This window comes from Cynocephalus volans, chromosome 15, assembly GCF_027409185.1.
Source record: "Cynocephalus volans isolate mCynVol1 chromosome 15, mCynVol1.pri, whole genome shotgun sequence".
Lineage (NCBI taxonomy): Eukaryota > Metazoa > Chordata > Mammalia > Dermoptera > Cynocephalidae > Cynocephalus > Cynocephalus volans.
Genome location: NC_084474.1, coordinates 6,186,754 through 6,207,857, shown reverse-complemented (window position 1 = coordinate 6,207,857; position 21,104 = coordinate 6,186,754). Strand labels below are relative to the sequence as shown.

General features: G+C 37.2%; 1 protein-coding gene across 1 annotated transcript in view; it reads right to left on the bottom strand.

Annotated features, from left to right (window-relative positions):
- UBE2V2 (ubiquitin conjugating enzyme E2 V2) overlaps positions 1-18,751 on the bottom strand; it is a 36,200-nt gene extending 17,449 nt beyond the window's left edge. The window contains exon 1 of the mRNA XM_063079500.1: positions 18,697-18,751. Within this exon, the coding sequence (XP_062935570.1) occupies positions 18,697-18,712 (16 nt within the window). The 5' untranslated portion in view covers positions 18,713-18,751. The remainder of the gene's footprint in view (positions 1-18,696) is intronic.
- Between the last annotated feature and the right edge of the window lie 2,353 nt (positions 18,752-21,104).

The window sequence follows — 21,104 nt, the reverse complement described above, 5'->3', positions numbered from 1 at the left end:
TGAGTAGGGGTGTCAGAGTCAAAACCTGGGTTTCATAGCCAAAGCCCAAGCTCGTAGCCATTATTCTCCCCTGCCTCCACATGGAACCTGCATGGTCCTGGACGGCACTCACTTCCCTAGCTTCCAGCTAAATTGTCCCAATTCCTGCAAATCTGGTGGGGATGGGGAACACACCTTAACCAACTGTGGGGGCAACTCAGAAAACAAATCTTGTTCTGAACTCTCTTAAAAAGAACCTTTCCATTAAGTGAAGCACCAACCCCAATACAAATACTGATTTTCACATACTGGGTATATTCAAAGCAAAATCCTCCTATACAGGGAAACAACATAACCACCATTTTATATTTTTCCAAGTACTTTCTCATAGAGCCATTGTATCTGAATACAGGAAAATCTTTTGAGGTATGATGGGCAGATACATCCACACTTTACACAGACCAAAGACATGAAGTAACTCATTCAAGATCATGGCAAGCTAGTAGCTGAGTCAAACCTAAAATTCAAATTTCCCAACATGAGGTACAACACTCTTTCTGTAACTGTACACTGCATCTCAAAGTCCAGAAAATAAAGAGAAAAAAGGGTAAAAAGGACTACAGAATGTGAACTTAAAATGAAGATTTTTCACTGTTAAAATTCTCTATGTAAGCAAAAACACTGTAAATTGTAGAGGATTCATAAAGCAAATGTACTTCACAGGGCCTGGTTTTCCAAAGCCTTGCAGTTTCAAATACTGACCTTGCAAAGGACAGAAAATTTTCCTCAGGCTATAAAGTCTCTGGTGTAAGATAAAGAATTCTAACACAGCAAGGCTGCTGGTTCAAAGACAGATAAGATACTGATTAATATGTAAAGATACTGGGAAATTGCTTTAAGAAGGAATGTTTGCTAAGATCAAGCTTTTGTTAATGGATCACTTAATTGCTTTACTGGAATGTCATCTAGCTTATTTCACTGAAAGTTACCAGCCTATATTATTAAACTATAACCCCCTATGTTCTCTTCCTGTAACTTCCTGGTCTGGAGACTAAATGCAGGAAGAGAACCCCAATTCAGGGTTAATTTCCCAAGGAAAGAAATGCCTCTCTCTTGAGGGTTCGGGGAAATTAACCACTTCAGGGCTTTTCACTGCTCAGATGAGATGGGTTTTGACTAATCCTTTGTGGCTCCATCACCCAGGGGAAGTGGGGTGACAAATCCATGGGGGGGCAAAGCAACAGCAGATAAAGTTTTAAAATTTAAGTCCAAGAAATAGGGACTTACACCTTCTAGTTTTGCAGTACTTAAAATATTAATAGAAACATTTATAGAAGTTCTCTGTGAGTAATATTAATTCTTCAGAAATTTAAAACTCAGGCCGAGCCCGTGGCGCACTCGGGAGAGTGCGGCACTGGGAGCGCGGTGACGCTCCCACCGCGGGTTCAGATCCCATATAGGAATGGCCGGTACACTCACTGGCTGAGTACCGGTCACGAAAAAGACAAAAAAAAAAGAAATTTAAAACTCAATTGTTTGGTTTTACTTTAGTATTCTAATCTTCTTTAACAGAACAAAAGAAATTATGAAAACACCATGTAGAGGAAAACACCTTAGGCAGCAAAATAGCTAAAGATTTATATTTTGTCATCCATTCAGGTTTATATTAATTCATTCCTTCACTCAATAAACATGTGGACTACTTGCTGTCAGTTACTATGTTAGGCACATGATAGCGGGAAGACTATGAATTTGCCCTCAGAAGTGTGCAATCGAGGAGAACAGAATGATTAAAGAAACATAACAATACAATGTGGAAATCCTAAGAGAGCACACAGAAAAGACAGCTAACGCTGAAAGAAAGGACAAGGAAGGTCTCCTTGAAGAAGAAACCCTCCAGGTGCACCATAAAGAAATCACCCAGGTGAAGAGCAGGTAAAAATATGTAAACATCAATGGAGAAATTACAAAACATGAGAGAACATCAAAAACTGAATAACTAGAGCAATCTGCCTCGAAGAGAAACTCATATTGCAAAGATATCAGTTCTCCACAAATTAACCTGTAGATTGTTTAAACAGAAATTAAAACAGCATTGTTCCTGGGACTTGACAAAGAGTCCTAATATTTGTATGGAAAACCTAAGGATCAAGAGTCTGGAGAAAATACTAAAAGAAAAATAAAAAAAACAGAGGGGACACTTTCCTAGATATTAAGACTTCCTCATCAGCTAAATAAATAAAGAAAATGTGGAATTAATTCAGGAATCAAGACTAACGAAAAAGAAAAGCCCCAAAGCAGATACATGCATATATGAAAATACAATATTTAATAAAGGCAGCATTAAAAGCCAGTAGGAATCCAGATTAAAGGGACTAGAGACATGACAACCAAATGCAACCTTGGTACCAGAAAAAAAAGCATAAACCAAAAGACTGATAAACTTGACTAAAATAAAGTACAGTTCAACAAAAGACAATTTTTTTAAAAATGAGCCACACACTGAAAGAACATATGAACAACATGTAACAGACAAAATATTAGTATCCATGATATAGAAAGAATTCCTCCTAGAAATCACAAGGAAAGACATACCTAGAGAAAATGGACATATATTAGGATTAAGGAGGTTTAAGGAGGAAACAGGAATGACCAATACACATAAAAATATATTCAGCCTCACCAGCAATCACAGAAACATAAATCAAAACCATAACAACTTCGTTCTAGTCACCAGACTGACAAATATTAAGTCTGACAACTCTTGGTTTAGGCAAAGATATAGAGACTGGAAGTTCATTCGCTGCTGAGGTTAAAATAAACTGGTACAACTACTTTGGTAAGCAAACATAATGTTTGTGGAGATCCAGGCACAGACCTGGAGAAACTCAGGCAAGTGTTCACAGGAAAGCATGAACAAGAATCCTGGCTGAGCACAGCTTCTAACAGGGAAAATTTAGAAACAGCCTAAGCCTAGCATGGTAGAAACAGTGACAGGATACTCTTCCAACTAAAATGAAAGAATTGGACCTACATGTATCAATCAAGGCTAAAATTTTTAAAATCTGTTGTTTAATGGGTAGAGTTTCAGTTTTGCAAGAAGAAAAAGTTCTGAAGATTGGTCACAAAACAACACGAATATACTTCACACTACTGATCAGTATAGTTAAAAATGTTTACAATGGTAAATTGTATGTTGTGTGTACTTTACCACAAATAAAAATTTTTAAAAAACAAAAAAGCTATATATAAACAGATCTTTATGTTGTTTATAGGTACATACATATGTAGCAAAAGCATAAGGATGTTTCTGGAAAAGATATTAAATACACACACATAAAAAAATCAGGATAGTAATCACCTCTGGGCAAAGAGGAAGAGGCCTAGAACTTGCAAGGGAAAGGGGGGTCTTGAAATATACCAGTAACGTTTTATTTCCTAAAAACAACCCAAAGTAAGAATAATTTATTAGAATTCGAGAGCCAGGTTAGGTACATGTGTACATGTTCATATATTTTTCTGGTGTTTAAAATCGCTCATTTAAAAAGAAAAGGGGGGACATTACGAGAGAGAGAATGATAGCCAATGTCTGGGATAGTAGTGGACTATAAGAGCAAAGAGCAGAAATGGCCTGGAAGGCAGGTCTCATAACAGGAAGGCGGGGCGTGCTTGCCAATTCAGACTTTACTTGCAGCAGAGAGGATCCAGGGAGGAGTTTTAAACGTAAATTCACTTCACTGCAATGTGGGAGATGGACTGGGAAGGGAGAGGGGGAGAATAGCATCAGTTGATATGAAAGGCCAATGAGGAGGACAAGGAGAGAATTATTATTAAGTGCCTTAAGTGAGAAAGTTGTGGTTTGTTTTACGGTTGTCTTTCTGTGGTTTCATTTAATGCTGGTTAAATAGAAATTAATATCTACTATGAGCTAGGAACTGTTCTAGGCCATTGGGATCTAGCACTGATAGTCACAGTCCCTGCATTTACGGCGCTTACAGTTTAATGGTGGAGCAAGACACAGAAACTACAATAGAGTATGAGAAGTTTAAGACAAAAAAGGAAACAAAATTTTCATAAGGTGATAATTTTGCCATGTGACTCAGGGCAAACAGTGTTTTAATACGTTGTGTACTTCAACTAAACTACATTTGTGAGGTACAACTTTTGTCCATTCCAACACAACTCAATGACCAACACATAAGAGACCATAGGAGGAAGATCCACTGGGTTGGGGAGAAGACACAACAGGAAGAAGTCCTATGGCCTTGCCTCTGTCCCCACCTCTATCCCCTGGTCAGAATCCCTGTTGAACCACATTATTTCTAAAACCCCTCCCAAACTTAGGATTCTCAAACTCCTTGAAAGCAAGCTATCATATACTGATTTTAAAACAACCTACCTATATGATGCCTGAAATGCCTTCTGAATCAAACATTAAGTGCAATTTTAGTGTTATGCAATTTATATTATATTTTACTTCCTAAAAATTCATGACTCTTAAGAATCATACTCTGGCAGATTAAAGACGGCCACAAATTCTTTGCTATTCTTCCCAGTGAGAAGTGGAGTCTGCTTTTCCTCACCGTTTAACCTTCCTTCATTTGGAACACTGTTCTAGAACATCAGACATGACCCTATCATAAGCAGTTTAAAAAAAAAAACTCATGGCAAAGGGGGAAAAGTAATAAATATAAGGTATAAAATTTTCAAGCTGATTAACTATTAAAGCCGTATAATACCAGTAACCAATTCCACTGAAAAAGTAATAAATGGACAGATATACTTGTATATGTATTTCATATCTACCTGCCTAAATATCTACTTCATATCTAGACAGATAGATATGAAATACAACTGGTAAACAAGAAAATAAGAAAAACATGCAAACTCTAAGAACTGAGGCTATGACACCCCAATTAAAAAATAAAAATTAAAAACAACCTAAACACAATGTTGGCAAGACTACGGAAAAATACATTTATACATAACTAGTGGCATGGAAATCTTGCTGAAGAGATAATTTGACAAAATATAACAAGAATTCTTAAATATGTGCTTTGACTTAAATTCCACATTGTGAAATTTGCCCTCAAGGACAAAACACGAGGGTACAGGCAGCCTCCAGTGCCCTGTGAACCATTCTTCCTACCCTCAGGCACAGGCCCTCCTCCTCCAGAGAGATGGAAGCTGTTTCTCCTGCCCATGAAGTGGCCTGGCCTTCCCACTTGTTTTGTCCCAAAGCATATGGCAGAAGTGATGCTGGATTGGTACTGGGACTAGCCTTTTAAGAGGCCTGCTTTTGTTCTCTTAGAAGCCAATTACCATGTAAATTCTGACCACCTGACACCACTGGGATTTGAGGAAGTCCAAACCAGCTACCACGGAGGCTGCAGGGAAGTGACCAAGATGCCCACCACCAGGTGATGCAGTTGCGTGAGTGACTCTTAAGTGTGACCAGCAGAAGAATCACCCAATCAACCCCCATGTCATGAGAAATAATAAATCACTGAAACCACTAAGTTTTGACACCTCAAATACACCTGTGTATTTCTTACACAGCAATAGATACTAAAAGAAAGGGGGATGGGGCAGGAAAGCAATCTGAACAAAAATGTTTATTTGTCAGCACAAAATTTTAAAAAGGCCAATTTGGCACACTCACGTAAACTATGTTACATATTTAAAACATTATATAAACTCATTTTAAAGTACCTGAATTATATTAACTGTGAATAAGTGAAAAAATAGACACAATAGCAACACACACACTAATCATAATTATCAAAAACTTTCCTAGGTATATCTGTATGGACCCAAAGATAATCTACATCTGATGTTTCAAATTCACTGGACCTGTAGGATATAAAAAAAGAAAAAAGAAAAGGTCAAATACACAGAGAGATAAAGCAGTGATGGGCTGGGGTAGAATAAGGAGTTTTAAGTCAAAGGATACGAAGTTGCAGACATGTAGGAAGAACATATCTAAAGATCTAATGCACAGCATGAGGGATAGAGTTAATAATAATGCATTATATTCAGGATTTTTGTTTACATGATCTATAAGAATAGATCATATAGCTACTCTCGCCACAGGAGGAAAAATGTGTAACTATGTGAGATGATGGATATGTTAATTTATTTCATTATAGTAACCATTTTACTATATATATCTCATAACATCCTGTGTATACCTTACACATACACAGTAAAATTTATTTTAAAAAGAAAAAGAAAGAGAAATCCACTGGGCATTTTTTCCCTACAAAGTTATTAGTAGAATAGTTTATCTTTTTTTTTTTTTTTTAATGACCAGTAAGGGGATCTTAACCCTCGACTTAGTGTTGTCCTCATCACGCTCCCCGAAGTGAGCTAACCAGCCATCCCTATATAGGGATCCAAACCCATGGCATTGGTGTTATCAGCACCACACTCTCCCAAGTGAGCTATGTGCCGGCCCCTAAGTAGAATAGTTTAGAACACTAACAAAAGCAAATTCTTCCCAAGGGAAAAAGAAGTCATTCTGTATGATCAACTTACTGTGCCCTCCAGTCTGGACTATGTGTACCTGTTCCCTTCTAGGCACCATCAGTAGAGCTGCTTGCTGGGTGGGCCTGCCAGCCTTTCAGCTCTGAGCATACACTCAGTAAGGAACAAATCTGAATCAGTAATCCCCATTACAGTTCTTTACCTAAGAAAAACCCCATTCCATAATCCTAACTGGGCTCCACTGGCTATTTCAAAAACATAAAATTTTCAAGTTGATTTTTAAGAACCCCACTATTAAGTCACAACCCCACTATTAAGAATAATATTTATTGACATTAAAAATGTTAAAAATACCAAGAATACACAATTATTGCCTTCAAGGCATATGCTTTATATTTTGAAAAAAAAATTTAGGATTGAATTATATCCATTTTTCACACACTGTGAATTTATATGAATACTGATTTAATATTAAAATTATATTTATATAATTCACAGAGAAAAAACAGAAGGTAAAATTTTTCGCTGAAATGACGGTTTACAAGGTTACAGCAATTGTAACTTCAGTCTCTAAAACAAATATTTCAAAAAAGTCCATGAAATTAAAGATGTATTTCACTAGAATATACTTAAGTTTAAATTTATAACAACTGCTTAGTATTCAGTAAATGAGAACACATGTTAACGTATTTGTAGAATCCAGTATTTTAAATACAGTATATATTCACCTCAATGTATGCTTTTTAATAGATTAAATACTGCCTTTCATCCAAATCTAAGATGTCATCAACTATATAACGAACTATTATTTTAAGAAATTAAGACACTACCAATTAAACTACAAAACATATACCCACCTGTGATATTGAAATGTGTCTCAAAATTGATGAAATATAGTATATAAAAATATATCTCAAAAAACAAAATTCAAACCTTGTGCATCTAAAGCATATACCTTCAAACATAGGGGGAAAAACCTCTGGATTAGAGGATATGCAAAGTACCTCAATGCAAAGTACCTCAATCCTGTGGTGTATAGGATGCATTAAATATACGAGAACGTGAATCATCAAGTTACTTAGTTTACAACCAAAATCACCCTTCCCCCAGGAACCTGCAAAAAAAAATCTACAACTGTTAGGATAGTTCATTCAAAAGTCTATTTGCTACACACTAACTCAGCTAGATAAGAAGGAAATAAAGTTTAGTGTGTTTATACGTATTTAATGAATGTATTTGAGCATAAAATATTCTTTCAGTTCTGTTTCACTTCAGAAAAGTAAACTAAAAACAAAACTTAGTAAAGCGTTACAATGCACAAGGGGAAAAACTAAATTTTACTTGAGTCATTCATTTTCTCATTATGAAATCACTTAAATAGAAACTACACCACAAAAATGATGACAGCACAGCAGGCACTCAAGAAACAAGTGGTGAATTTATGGCAGATGCTTATTTTCATTCTTTCAACATTTATAAACCAATCTATAGCAGGTATTGCTGATACTAAACAGAAAGATAGAATTCCTTCCCCAAGATCTTACCTTACAGTCCAGTTGGGAAGACAACCATGTAAATGAATACACTCAAATACAACGCAATAAATGGTAGCAGAAGATTCTGTCTGGATGCACTATAGATATCTCAATGAGACAGATATGCCAAGGGAGAACACAGCAGTTACATAACATTCTCCAGTAAAGCAGCTAACAAGGTTTACTGCAGAACTATGAAGGGAGACTTCCTTAGAATAAACTAGGAAGTGAAGGAAAGTTAGGTAAACTACAAAATACCCTGTTCATCCCTAATTTTAATATCTAAGTAAAATTAGGAAAGGGATACACTCCAAAAGATGTGAGGTTTTCTGACAGACACCATTAAATGGGTATAACTGCTCTCCTGTGAGTCCAGGAAGCTGCAGTTAGCTTCCACAGTCTGAAAATCATATTAAACAAAACAAATAGGTATCCCTCCAAATCACTGTTTATGAGGTAAACACTTTGGAAAATTAAAGACTTTACAATACCTTAAGTATTCTTGGGAGGAAATAACCACTTACATCAGTACTGTTTAGTAAACCACAACTGATAATATAGGTAAGCAGGTAACACTAGCATGAATAACTGTATACCAAGCTATACACTGTTCAAACTTTTCAATAACATTCCAATCACTAGATTGTAAAATCCATGGCATAACAACAGTATTTCCAAAGAATAAACGGTTTGCAGTATGCCTGATACCTAGCTATATAACTTTTTTTTTTGTCTTTTTGTGACTGGTGTACCACGCTCAGCCAGTGAGCGCACCGGCCATCCTTATATAGGATCCGAACCCGGGGCGGGAGCACTGCTGCGCTCCCAGTGCTGCACTCTCCCAAGTGCGCCATGGGGTCGGCCCTATATAACTTTTTTTAATGTTAAACCTCACATCTGGCAATGTGGAGCTCAAACTCTTGCCCCTCTGTCATATGGTAATCATGTAAAATAATCATAACCAGATTACAAATTACAACTCATGGTACAACATGATGTTTTTAAAACAAAGAACTAGCTAGACGATGAAGTACATACCAAAAGCCAGACTTTGCATTTTAATAAAGTAGAATAAAAGAAATAAATTGGTCTCCAACAAATTTTAAACTTTTGGGTTCAAAAGGACATGATCAAAAAAGTGAAGACAACCTACGGAATGGGAGAAAATACTTGCAAACCGTATATCTGACAAGAGACTTATATCTAAAATATATAAAGAACGTCTACAACTCAACAATAAAAAGACAAATAGCCCAATTAAAAAATGGGCAAAGGACCTGACTAGAGACTTCTCCAAAGAAGATATACAAAAGGCCAGTAAGCACATGAAAAGATAATCAACATCACTTGTCATCAAGGAAATGCAAATCAAAACCACAATGAGATAACATGTCATACCCCCTAGGGTGGCTAGAATCGAAAAGAAAGATAAGTTTAATGACGATGTAGAAAAATCAGGACCCTGCTGGAAGGAATGTAAAATGGTTTCCCTTTGGAAAACAATCTGGCAGTTCCTCAAGCAGTCAAATATAGTTACCATATGATCCAGCAATTCCAGTCATAGGTATCTACCAAAGAGAAAGAAAACATATGTCCACGCAGAAATATGTACTCAAATATTTTTAGCAGCCTATTCCCAGTAGCTAGAAGGTGGAAACAACGTAAATGTCCATCAACTGATGAATGGATAAACAAAAATGTGGTATATCCATACAGTGGACTTTATCCCATAAAAAGAGATAAACTACTGATACATGCTACAACATGGATGACCCGTGAAAACATTATTTTAAGTGAAAGAAGTCAGACACAAAAGACTGTATGATTCCCCCTCTTATGAAAGTACAGAATGGGCAAATCTATTGACACAGAAAGTAGATTAGGGGTTAAGAAGGGGTTTGGGAATATATGGCAGTGAAAGGTAAAGAGTACAGGGTTTCTTTTTGAGGTGATGAAAGTGTTCTAAAAGGCTATAGCAATGGTTTGCACCTACCTGTGAATATATACCAAAAGCCAATGAATTATACACTTTACATGGGCAAACTATATTACACGTGAATTATATCTCAACAAAGCTGTTAAAAAAAATAGTAGAAAAATAACTCCCTGAAACCAAATTCAATATTCATTTATAGCTACATGTATCAAAAATTTCAGTTTTTTTAAGATGCATCACTCAATGGTATGGTCAAGGACCAGAGGAGACTAGCCCTTTTCCACAAGACTCTAGATTTTAGTAACCACTTCTAAACTCCTGAAGAAACCCAGGTTATAACCTATCACTGTTGCCCAGTCTTCCCAGTCCAAACATTCTTGGAACAAGTTCTTCCCACTTGATGAATATATGACATTTTGTCCAGAGGCATTCTATTTGGGGAAGTGGGTAAGAGGAAGACTAGAAGGAAAACAAGAAGGGAAAAAAGCAGTACTAACTGTTCTAAAGAGCCACTTTAGGAAGAACAGATGCAATAGAAATGTTTAAGGTAACCTCCTAAGGTTGTGATTCCTACTTCCAATACAGAGATGAGTTTATATCAACTGGTCACATCACTCCCAATATCCTTCCCTCTTCTTCCCTCCCCAAAACAACCTCGGAGAGAAAATCACAGATTTGTAAGAATCACTAAGGGAACAATTATTACATATGCATTTGCCTGCAATACCAAATTGTGCTCACCAAAAAGATTTGTGTGAATGTGAAATACTATTTAGCCACTAAAATCACTTTTCCTATTTTTTTTATTCTTTTCAACACAATCTTTCATTCCTTAAAAGAACATGGAGTTTTAATTATCTATAATGCCTTCAGACTCTATCAAAGTGTCTTGTCTTGATCCTTAACAGTATTTATTTATAATATATAGTTATAATATAACATCACTGTGTGTATTAGTCCATTTCTATTGCTTATAACAAAATAACATCACTGGGTGTATTAGTCCATTTCTATTGCTTATAACAAAATATTTCAAACTGGGTGATTTTATAAAGAAAACAAAATTTATTGCTTACAGTTTCTGAGGCTGGGAAGTCCAAAGTCCATCTGGTGATGGCAACAATGACCCAGGGGTCTCACATTGCAAGATGGTGGAAGCAGAGAGAGCAGAGAAAGCAAGACAGACTCTTCTATTCTTTTAAAGCCCTCAGAACCATGTCCCTGACCACCATTATTAATCCATTCACTACTGCACAGTCCTACTACAACCTAATCACCTCTCCAAGGCTCCACTTTTCAATTACCATAATAGGATTTCTCACCCTGTTAACAGTCACAGTGGGGACTAAGTTTCTAATACATAAAACTTGGGAGACACAATTCAAGCTTCAATGAGTTTTGGGGAACATTATTTAATCCACTACACTGGATTTCCACAAAAGCAATCAAAGCATACACAGGACACTGTGTGATACGGATACAGCACTGAAGAACCTGCAATCAAGAAACTAACTTTGGACCAACATCTAGATAAACAATCTTGGGAAGGTCATTTCATATCTAGATTTCCACAGCTAATCTGTAAAATAAACTTGCCCTAGAGTCCAGATGACTGATAATGTATTTTCCATTAGAAGCATTATTTCAATGTATGTAAGGACCACAGGAATTTCTCTCCTGTGTTTTGAAACTTTGCTGAGTTCCAACTTAAACTGAAAACAAAACCTGCTCTCACACAAATCAGCTAAAACTTTGTAAACAAGAAGAATGAATCACTCCCAAACCCAGTCCTGAAGTCCCATCTTCTGAAGGATATATCTAATACTTTACATCATCTCTGAAAAAGTCAACTACTTTTAAAACAAACTTTAGAACACCGAATTTTATTAGTGGATATGTACATGCCTCATATCCACTTCTTTGAAGTTTTATGTTAAACAGCTCCCAAAATAATTACTAAGTATGTTTCATAACAAGCAATCCTTGCTGTACATGGTTCCCATACGCACAAATTTCAGTTACTATAGTTTAGCTAACACCAGTCTCCCAACAACACAGTTCAAACTTCAGTTACCACAGTATATTAACTATGAGTAATTACATAAAGTACAAACTTTGCTGCTAGCTGTTGAGTCTACAAATCACTATGTAAATAACAGAAACATATCATGATCAGTAACCAATCACATCACCTTTTCCAGTCTGTCTATGATAGGTCTCTGCCCATCTGTTATTAGTTCACAGACACCAAGAGTATAACCAGTGGTTGCCTCCTTGTCTACCACATGACATTTTACAAAAATAGACACCCAAAAAAGAAAATTGGCCAACAAAGATGAAAGTGCACCAAAGAAACAAAAACTGATAACACTAGAAGTGAAATGTGAATCAAATATAAAAAGTTATAAATAGCTGACTATGGGAACATTGACACTGCTGCCGCTCGAGACTCCAGATGTACAGCCAAAAAAAACTTCCTGAAGGTGAGCTTATCTATGTAAATAAGGAAAATGGTTGTGAGAAAAGGATGATGTCCCAGAGGAGTGAAAAACTTCACAATAAATGAATTCAGAGATGGTTCCTAATATTAAAAGCACAAAGGATAAAGTAATTTGAAGGTGGTCTAAACTTAAGAGTATGACAATTCACCAAAGCTCAGAAAAGATGCTTGCTCTGGAAAAAGGCAGATCAAGACAGCAGAATACGACTCTCTAGCAATTGCACCTCCCCCCTGGGACTTCAGGACTGGGTTTGGGAGTCATTCATTTTTTGTTAACAAAGTCTTAGCTGATTTGTGTGAGAGCAGGTTTTGTTTTCAGTTTAAGTTGGAACTCAGTAAAGTTTCAAAACACAGGAGAGAAATTACTATGGTCCTTACATACGTTGAAATAATGGTTCCAAACATGAATCTGAACAACTACCTACACTCAAAGACACCTTCAAAAGAGCTAAGGGAACCACGTAAGAGATCACAGTACCTGGTTATAGCATAATAGTAAGAAAAGATGCATTGAAGAGGGCATAGGGCTGGCTGGTTAGCTCAGTTAGTTAGAAGAGCAGTGTTATAACACCTAGGTCAATGGTTCAGATACCCATACCAGCCAGATGCCCCCCCCAAAAAAAATCAGTAGCATTTCTGTACACCAACAGCAAACTATCTGAAAAAGAAATCAAGAAAATAATCATATTCACAATAACTACAAAAAAATAATAATAAAATACTTAGGAACAAATTAAACCAAGGAGGTAAAAAATCTCTACAATAAAAACTACCAAACGCTAATGAAAAAAAGTAAAGAGAACACAAATTAATGGACAGATATCCCATGTTCATGGATTGGCAGAATTAACAGCTAAAATATCCATACTAACCAAAGCAATCCACAGAGTCAATGCAATCCCTATCAAAATACCAATGACATTCTTTACAGAAATAGAAAACACAAACATATATTTTGTACAGAATCACAAAAGACTCTAAATAATTAAAGCAATCTTGAGCAAAAAGAGCAAAGCTGGAGGCATCCCACTACCTGACTTCAAAATATATTATAAAGCTATAGTAACCAAAACAGCATGGTACTGACATAAAAATAGACACAGAGAACAATGGAACAGAATAAAGAGCCCAGAAATAAATCCATGCACTTACAGCCAACTGATTTTTGACAAAGGTCCCAAGAACACACAATGGAGAAAAGAGTGAGGGGGGCTTCAATAAATGGTGCTGAGAAAATTGGATATCTATGCAGAAGAATTAAATGAGACCCTTATCTCTCACCATATACAAAAATCAACTCAAAATGGATTAAGGACTTAAATATAAAACCAGAAACTATGAAAACTACTAGGGAAAAAAAACAGGGAAAAAGCTCCATAACACTTATCTGGGCAATGATTTTTTAGATACAACCCCAAAAGCACAGGCAACAAAAGCAAAAAGAGATAAACAGAATGACATCGAACTAAAAAGCATCTGCACATCAAGGAAACAATCAACAGGGTGAAGAAACAACCTACAGAATGGGAGAAAATATTTGCAAACTATATAAGGGGTTAATATCCAGAATATATAAAGAAGTCAAACAACTGCAAGAAAACAACCCAATTAAACAATGGGCAACTGACCTGAACAGACATTTCTCAAAAGAACAGGTATAAGAAAAAATGCTCAGCATCACTAATCATCAGGGAAATGCAAATCAAAAACCACAATGAGATTTTACTCCTGTCAGAATGGCTACTAGACAAAAGATAACAAGCACTAGCAAGGATGTAGAGAAAAAGGAACACTTGCGTGCTATTAGTAGAAATGTAAATTACTACAGGAAAACAATATGGAGATGCTTCAAAAAAAATTAAAAATAGAACTACCATATGATCCAGCAATGCCACCACTGGATATATATCCAAAGGAACTGAAATCGGCATGTTGAAGAGGTATCTGCACTCACATGTTCATTTCAGTATTATTCACAATAGCCAAGAGATGGAATATGGGTGTGTGGGTGTGTAATGGAATACTATTTGGCCGTAAAAAAGAAGAAAATCCTGGCATTTGTGACAACATGGGTGAACATGGAGGAATAAAGTGAAATATGTGAAATAATCCAGGCACAAAAAGACAAATACCCATGATCTCACTCATATGTGGAATCTAAAAAAGTTAATCTCATAGAAATAGAGTGGAATGTTGGTTTCCAGAGGCTGGGGTGGTTAGCGGGGAGAGGAAGTTGGGGATATTTTGGTCAAAGGATACATTACTACAGTTAGATAGGAGGAATTCAAAAGATATATTGTACAGCATGGTTAGTATAGTTAATGATAATATATTACATACTTGAAAAATGTGAAGAGAGTGGCTATTTAGTGTTCTCACCACAAAGTAACTATGTGAGGTAATGCATTTGTTAATTAGCTATATTTAACCATTCTACAATGTATATATACACCAAAACGTTATGTTGTACACAATACATATAATTTTATATATCAATTTTAAAAAATAAATTAAAGAAATATGCTTGCTCTGTATTATAAGTTATACAAGACAAGCATTGTTCAAACTACTCTCGACAAGTTTTTAATAAAGAAATAAAACACTTTAATTCTTAATGTCTCTAATGTTTTAAATTAATGTACTAAATATTTTATTATTTTTCGATCTTCCTATACATTTATAATTAACAGGAAGAGTTCTTAATGTTTTGACATTTTCAAAGGTTTCAGAAAAATCATAAGTTTCCCACTTATTAAGATGGCTTTGAACAGTTTCAAGTTTGCATGGCCTTTTTTCTTTTACTTTTTTTTTTTTTTAATGCCAGTCAAATTTAGCAGGGCTAGGGGTGGGGGTTGTGGGTGAGGTGTATACCAACTTTAGTGACACAGTGACACTAATGTTAATAAGTCCTGATAATCCACTACCATCAGACCAGCATGCATGGCCATTTTTACCTCCCCAAACTACCAAGCAAGGCAAGGAATGTTTGTATAGTAAGACTGTATTACCTAATCACATTATCAAGGATATACATATATCGAGAGCATCTAGGTTCCCAAATGACCTAGAAAATCTACCAGGCCAGTTATGAAAGTCTCAAAAGGAAAATACACTAGACTACTACCGTCCAGCTCCTCTACTGTTTAATTCCCAGGTTCTATGTTTGGTTTACACATGCAATTCTCTTCAATTACTACTCCCAAGTTCTGTCCCTATCCAAGTATCTTCATCTAAAGTTAATAATGGGAAACTGACTGTGAGGTATACAAAAATTCTCTGTACTATCACAACTTTTCTGTAAACCTAAAACTATGATATATATATTTTTTTAAGTATTACACGTACTTTTTCATCTAACACTAATTATTATTATTAATTCTGAGAACTAATGAAATTTTGAATCACAGGTACTAAATAGTATTAATCAATTTCTATTCACTACAGTAATACTAAGCTGTGTCCTTTGAAATTGTCTTGATTCCCAAGGGTAACTCTGCTCCTTGGAAAGGGTGGTGGGGTCTACACAGGAGCCCCACTTCCACCCATGAGAAAGGTCTTAAGAGTATGAAACATACTTCCCTTAGAGTAGAAAGAGAAGTATGAAAGCCACTCTCTAGCCTAAAAGGGAGTAAGACCCATGTTTTAAGGAATATTCCAAATCCATAGTTCTTCATACTGAAGAAAGCACTGGACAGAGGGTGAAAGACCAAGATTCTAATCCTGCCTCTACTACTAACCAATTATGTATAACCTTATATTTCTCTGGGCCTCAGTTTTCTCATATGCAAAATAAGAGGACCAGATGGTAATGGCAAAGTTATGTTTGAGCTTAAAAATCTAATTAGACTTTTTTCCCCAAAATTTTCTTCTAGTAAAATAGAAGAGGAAGAGTAAAGGCATATGACTTGGATAGTGCACACTGAAATATAATGCTTTAATAAAGATCAAAACTTATTTGTCAGGTTTTTTTATTTTTGGTCCATTAAACTATTTTTATCAAGATATCTGGCTTGTATAAAAAACATGTATATTACATCCATCTAGCTTATCTAATTTTATTTTATTTTTATTTTTATTTTTTTTTTTTTTGTCGTTTTTGTGACCGGCACTCAGCCAGTGAGTGCACCGGCCATTCCTATATAGGATCCGAACCCGCAGCGGGAGCGTCGCCGCGCTCCCAGCGCCGCACCCTCCCGAGTGCGCCACGGGCTCGGCCCTAGCTTATCTAATTTTAAATTTCAAGCTATATCACATTTATTTCACAAAGACACAGGTACTGTTTCCCTCCCATGCTACCAAAAAGCAAACAATACAAAAGTATAGCATAATTCACAATAATTAGTTTCAAAACATAATGCAAAGCTTCTTCTGGGCTCATCTCCCTCCCAGTTTGACAATACTATCAATTATCTAATGCACAGAAAAACGGATAAATAGAATAATATGAAATCGACCAGGGCAAGTTTTTACCAACAGGCTCAAATCTAATTTCAGGGGTTTATGAAAACTCGACTACCTAAAATATATTCTCTTCCTAAATATGCCAAGATTTCAAACTTCATAAGTCTAAAAACAGAGTAAAACTGTAACAAACAGAATGCTGAAATATAAACTAGAAAATACATGCTTTCAATGTATATTAACATGCTAATAATCCATCAGCAACATTTTTATAATTTATCTTTGACTTCCAAAAGTAACTAAAATAGGCTAACAAAAGTTATTTGCCATTAATATCATCTCTTTGGTCTTTTCAAAATATTGTAACATTCTCTCATATGCATAGCGTTAGGGAAAAAACCGTGTTTAAATAAACAATGCAATCCAAAAAATGAAAATAAAAACAACCAAATTAACATGCATCATTTTGTTACCAAATTTTCAAGAATCTACAGGCACTAAGTACAACTCTTAGAAAGATATGGTCCTATTCACAAGCACATAACAAGTGCAATAATTAAAGTTGTAATGCTAAAATGTCACTTTTAAAACAATCCTTGTTACCTCTGACTCCAACTATATTGAAATATTTCCCCAACGCTAGAGTTGCTAAAGATTTTATCACCTTCGACACCTTATATATGATAAGGATAATAAAGATGACACTTAAAAGACTTCATTTTTCATTAAAATGTATGCAGAATGTATCCTGAGCTATTAAACGAACCAACACAACATACATTCGAAGCCTTTCATTTTAGCATAGATTTGAAAATTCGTTCCATTATGCAACGACCGCATGAAATATTCAATTACACTGATCTATGATCTAGTTTCAATAAAGACTAGAAGACAAATCATACGAACTAACATTTTAAAATTGTAAAACTTAACATTTTTAACTTAATAACGTTTTTGAAATGGTCAAATTTCTAAAACCTCAGCGCTAATACTTAAATCCAAAGTCTGTGCTCATAGGAAACCAAACATTGTGTTCAGTACCGGAGAAGAGTTGAACAGCTTATCTAAGAAACCACTTGTTAGGCCGGCCCGTGGCTCACTCGGGAGAGTGCGGTGCTGATAACACCAAGGCCACGGGTTCGGATCCTATACAGGGATGGCTGGTTTGCTCACTGGCTGAGCGTGGTGCTGACAACACCAAGCCAAGGGGTGAGATCCCCTTACCGGTCATCTTTTAAAAAAAAAAAAAAGAAACCACTTGTTCTTCAATTAGCTTTCATCTTGCTCTGTGCTTTTATTTTGTCTGCACAGCACTTTTTCACTTAATTGAAAAAAAAAAAAAAACGCGTATTCAGTCAGGTAAGAATGATCCTGTCTCTCTTATTCTAAAGAGCAACCGTCTTCTAGTTTGTCCGCTCCTCCCCACATGTCAACGAGAGTCCACGGGAAAGGGACCCCCCAACTCGATCCAGAACACCTCTTGGCCCTTTGGTATCCGGGGTTGACACCAGACCACCCTGGGCCTCCTTTCCTCTCTCCCGCACCGCCTTCCGCCTCCAACTCGGACCCGCGCCCGCCAGACCCTGCGTGTGCGCCTCCGCCGGGGCCACTCCGCTCCCAGCCCGCGGCGCGCGCCCTACGCGCGAGCACGACCCACCGCCCCTGACGGCCGCCCCGGGGCCTCGGCGTCGGTCCCGCCCGGGCCCTCCCCGATGCCGGGCTTTGCTCCGCGGAGAGGACAGCGTTCGAGAGAGCGCACTCCGGATCCTCGCACACAGTCAGCGCCCGGCCACCAGCAGCGGGCAGAGGGGCACAGCTGGGTCGAAGCGGGTATGCAAACGGCCCGCCCGGGAACCGACCTGTGGAGACCGCCATCTTCTCCTGCAGCCCGACGCAGCCGCCCGCACGCACGGGTCGTCCGCACGCACGGGACGTGCTCGTCACTTCCGGGAGAGCGCCGCCCGGCTGCGTCAGGCTGATCCCGCCCCGGCGGCCTGTGTGCACTGGAGCGGACGGGAGGGGATCTTGTCTCTGCTTCCGCGGCCCTGCGACTGTGCAATCGTTTGGAAATAAAACGCTGAAGAAGAAGTTCGTGCGAGGGTTGGGAGACAACTTACGTCAGTCTCCGTAAAGTAGAGCAAAAAGACAAAGAGGAAATATTTGTTAAAGGACGTGGGCAGTGGGCTGCAAGCTCCGGCACGGCAGCCACGACACGTGCCGTGCGCGCATGGGCAGAGGCGTGCGGTCGGGGAATTAGCACTGGTTTTCAATCTCTTAGTACGTTTTTAGAAAGGAGAAAAAAAAAATCTCGTTGACAATGTCTTGTATTCATTAAATATTGGCGTGATGATATTTGGATAAAATCTTGTTACATTCGGTGTTGAAAAATGATTCAAGAGTTGGACGACAAATTTGAAGAAACCTTAAAGAATCCAATTTATTTCATTCGTATTTTTCTTTTGATATGTGCATAATAGTGAAACACGATTAAAATCTAAGTCTAAAAAGATTTTTCCAGAAATATAAAATTACTAAGTAGAATGCATTATGTCATTCAAAAAGCAAAGGTTTTTAGTTTTTGTTCTAGCAATACAATAGAAATGTTGCTCTTGTAGTTTGGTAGTATTTGATACTGTCATCTCATGTTATAAGAAATGAAACCAAACCTCAAAGAACTGAAATGACTTTTAGGAGAGCACACTTCTACCAGTAGCTACAACAGAGCTGAAATTCTAATGCGGTTCTGACTCCAAAGTTGATGCTCTTTTTGTTCCTGGTTTCCATTACATTGCTGGTCATAATACTTGTAGATGCTGATGTTGCTGTAGTGATACTCTAGTATGAAGCTTTTAGGTGTAGGGGTAACTGTTATGAAAAGAGAGGGGGAAATCCTGCTAGGGTAGGAATTCTTAGTTCTTTTTATCCTGCACATGGCCATATCTCTTACAAATGTCTGAAGCTTTGGGAAAAGAATGACCTTCTTCCTCATTGCTGAACTTGGAGTGTCAGCTGTTTTTGCTTCCCAAACTGGTCCTCCCTATGAACCCTGATATGAAGTGACACTATATTGCATAATTTTAACATGTATTTCACTCTCCGTGCTAGGCAGCCTCTAGGACTGTCCCCAAGGATACCCTCCTGGGTATTCGTTTTGTATAATCCCTTTTGCATTGAGTGTGAGCTGGGTTTATTGACTAGCTTCTGATGGATTTAAAGACAGAACTGCTGCGATATCGATTCTGAGGTTATGTTTCTAAAAGACTGAATTCTGTCATTAGCACTCTCTTGCTCCCTCTGAGGGAAGCCAGCTGCCATGTTGAGAGCTGCTCAGTGGAGAAGTCCACATGTCAAGCAAGGAAGCCAAGGCAGCCTCTAGCCAACAACCTGGGAGAAAGTGAGGCCCTTAGTTCAACAGCCCATAAGGAGCCTGTCAACAGCCATGGGAGTAAGCTTGAAAGCAGATCCTCCCTCCGCTAAGCCTTCAGATGAGGCCATAGTCCTGACCAACACCTTGATTGCCAGTTTGCTAGACACTTTCAGGCAGAGGAACTCAAATAAGACATGCTCAGATTTCTGACCCACGGAAAGAGAAAACAAATGTTTATCATGTCTAGTCATTAAATTTTGGGAAAATTTGTTATGCATCAATAGAAAACTAATATACTCTTCCTGTTTGCTGTTATTAGTATGTTCACTAATCCTACAAGCATTGTTTGAAAAACCGTAATCATACATATTAAATAAATGTCCAACCCAGTTACACCTGGCTATTGGTGAACCTCTATCGACATATATTTACCATTTTATGAGGGCACACTGATGGATAATGGCAAATTTAAACATGCCCCCACCTAACAGAGTCAAAAGTAATAATCGGCAAAATATTGACCAAATTCGGTTCTACTTTACAAACCGTAAATGTTTTCTCAGGAAATGCTTAAATCTTAATTACAACACACATAAATACTTTTTCCACATTTTGAAAACTAGGCTTGCAAAGCCAGTAGTCTTAGTATCTTTCCACTCATCTTTTTTTGAAGTTACGTAAATGGGAGGAAGTCAGACTTTTTGTAACTTGAATAACAAAATGCTCAACTTTGGGTTTTTCTCAATGGTATATGAGGCAAAAAGCAACAAGACTCTGTGACAACCAGAAAGAAATCACAAGTGAAAAATTCCTTAAAATTTCTTGGTAGACAAGAAATAGAAACAATCAGAAAAGAAAAATGGATAAGAAGAAAACCATAAAAATCAAATAGGTTGGCTA